This window comes from Aegilops tauschii, chromosome 3 (assembly GCF_002575655.3).
Source record: "Aegilops tauschii subsp. strangulata cultivar AL8/78 chromosome 3, Aet v6.0, whole genome shotgun sequence".
In the NCBI taxonomy this organism is placed as follows: Eukaryota; Viridiplantae; Streptophyta; class Magnoliopsida; order Poales; family Poaceae; genus Aegilops; species Aegilops tauschii.
In genome coordinates this window covers 16,573,798-16,575,632 of record NC_053037.3, presented here as the reverse complement: position 1 = coordinate 16,575,632, position 1,835 = coordinate 16,573,798, and the positions used below count along the sequence as shown (strand labels likewise).

Here is a 1,835-nt window from a genome sequence, read left to right as displayed (position 1 = left end):
GGGGATCTTTGAGAGCTCTATGTTTTTTGTCAACGTCTAGTGATAGTAGGTTTGTGAGAATAGAATTACTATTTTTTTGTGGCACTATGAATTTAGAGAGTTTTACTTCCTCGAAGATCTGATTTTTCAGATTTGATGAGTTTATGTCAGTGTTTGAATTTTTTTTGTTGGTTTGATTCACTGTGGAGGTGAAATCTTTCATCAACATCATGATAAAGATTTTGTGATCCGACGCCTGCATTTCTAGGCGATCATCCATGACCCAACTGCATTCAACGATCAAGGCTTCCCCTCTTTTTGGATGGGCGACTCAAGGCGCTTCCAAAAACCTTTACTGATAATGTTCTGCGGGTAAAGAGTGACAACATCATTGCTCTAGTCCAACTGCAGGCACTTTATCAGAGTCTTGGGAGTATTCCTTCTAGCAGAGATTGATTCTACGAAGAAGATATTTTCAAGAGATTTCATTGTAATTCTTAGTTGTATGGATTACTTTGTATTATTATTATTTTTATCTTAGATCCAAATCATTTTACATGCAATTGTTATGAGTATGAATACAATTACAGGTGTTTCTAAAAAAAAGCTAGAAAAGCTATCAGAGTCAGGCCATGTGAGCACCGACTGGAACAAGACTTTCCATGTAGGGTATGACGTTGCAGAAGTACACATGCTTCCAAGCAGGCTCAAGTTCGGCTGACCCATGACGCCGGTATCTCATCTTGATCAGCTCACAAGCATTTGCCAGCTCACGTGACTGCAGATCGTAGAGGCAGAGCTTGCGATTGAACCGTAGCATCAACGTGCCCGGAAGAAAAGCGATTGGGTGGCACGGTTCCATGACATACAACGTATGACGCGGTTCCCACACGGAGCTTGCCCCGTCTTCCATGAGCGCCCAGACCACCACCAGCCGATGCACGTCGTTAGGCTCATTGACGCGATAGCCGGTTAGAGACAACTCCCCGTGCAACACACTCAAGTTGAAGTGTTCATTGTCATTGTCGTCATCTCCGAGGTCCGACAGATCAGAAGGCAAACTGATGAAGTTGAATGCCTCGTCGACCAAGTCGAAGCGTAGGAGGCCACGCGAGCGCGGCTCGAAGTTGGTATCGTCGACTATCCAGTACACACACCCCTTGACAGATTGCGCGGGCACCGATGACACAGGGGCATATGGCTGATCCCCCGCGATTTCCCTCCATTGAGGAGGAGCAGGGCTGCCCACGGTACACACCTCCATCCCCATGCTGACGATCCCAGTTTTACAGTCTGTCGAACCGAATAAGGACCGGACAACCTTGTACATGCCAGTGCGAGGATCACGGCCGAACCCAATGGGCCTTTCGGTGTAGCCGGGCACCTTGTTGCGGCTGCTGTCCGGCAGCGTGACGACGTCCTTGATTGTGGGGTTGAATAGGTACACCTTGGTGTCCGTGGCGGCGAGCACCAGGCTGTCACAGTGGCAGAAGCAGTGAACCGAGCGAAACTCGCCAGTGAAGTCCGGCAGCTCGGGGGTCGGCGGCGCCTCCTGCTGCTTCTTGGAAGTCTTCATGGCGTACTCGCTCGACAATTCGTTGTTACTCATGGATACACATGTGTATATATATATATCAGTTTTGCTAAAGCACATCTAGATGTGCCATAAGTATTGCACATCCAAATCATATGCCATTGATCTTACATTGAGATTCGTGTGAATAATTTCTTTCTTTTTTTTCTTTTTTTATGCTTAATTCATTCACTTAGATGTCAACAAAAAGTCTCGAAGGCGGACACTTCCATAGCTACGTGTTGGATGTGGACAGATGTAAACCAAACCTCGTCGAGGACGC

At 46.9% G+C, this 1,835-nt stretch overlaps 1 protein-coding gene across 1 annotated transcript; it reads right to left on the bottom strand.

Annotated features, from left to right (window-relative positions):
• Nucleotides 1-604: 604 nt before the first annotated feature.
• Nucleotides 605-1,588, bottom strand: LOC109756784 (F-box/kelch-repeat protein At3g06240-like). Its single transcript, XM_020315618.1, has one exon. It carries the CDS (start codon nt 1,586-1,588, stop codon nt 605-607), a length of 984 nt encoding a protein of 327 aa, XP_020171207.1.
• Nucleotides 1,589-1,835: the final 247 nt, after the last annotated feature.

What these genes read in the sequence shown, in the direction of transcription:
- LOC109756784 (XM_020315618.1), bottom strand. Translation starts at nt 1,588, where the DNA reads ATGAGTAACAACGAATTGTCGAGCGAGTACGCCATGAAGACTTCCAAG.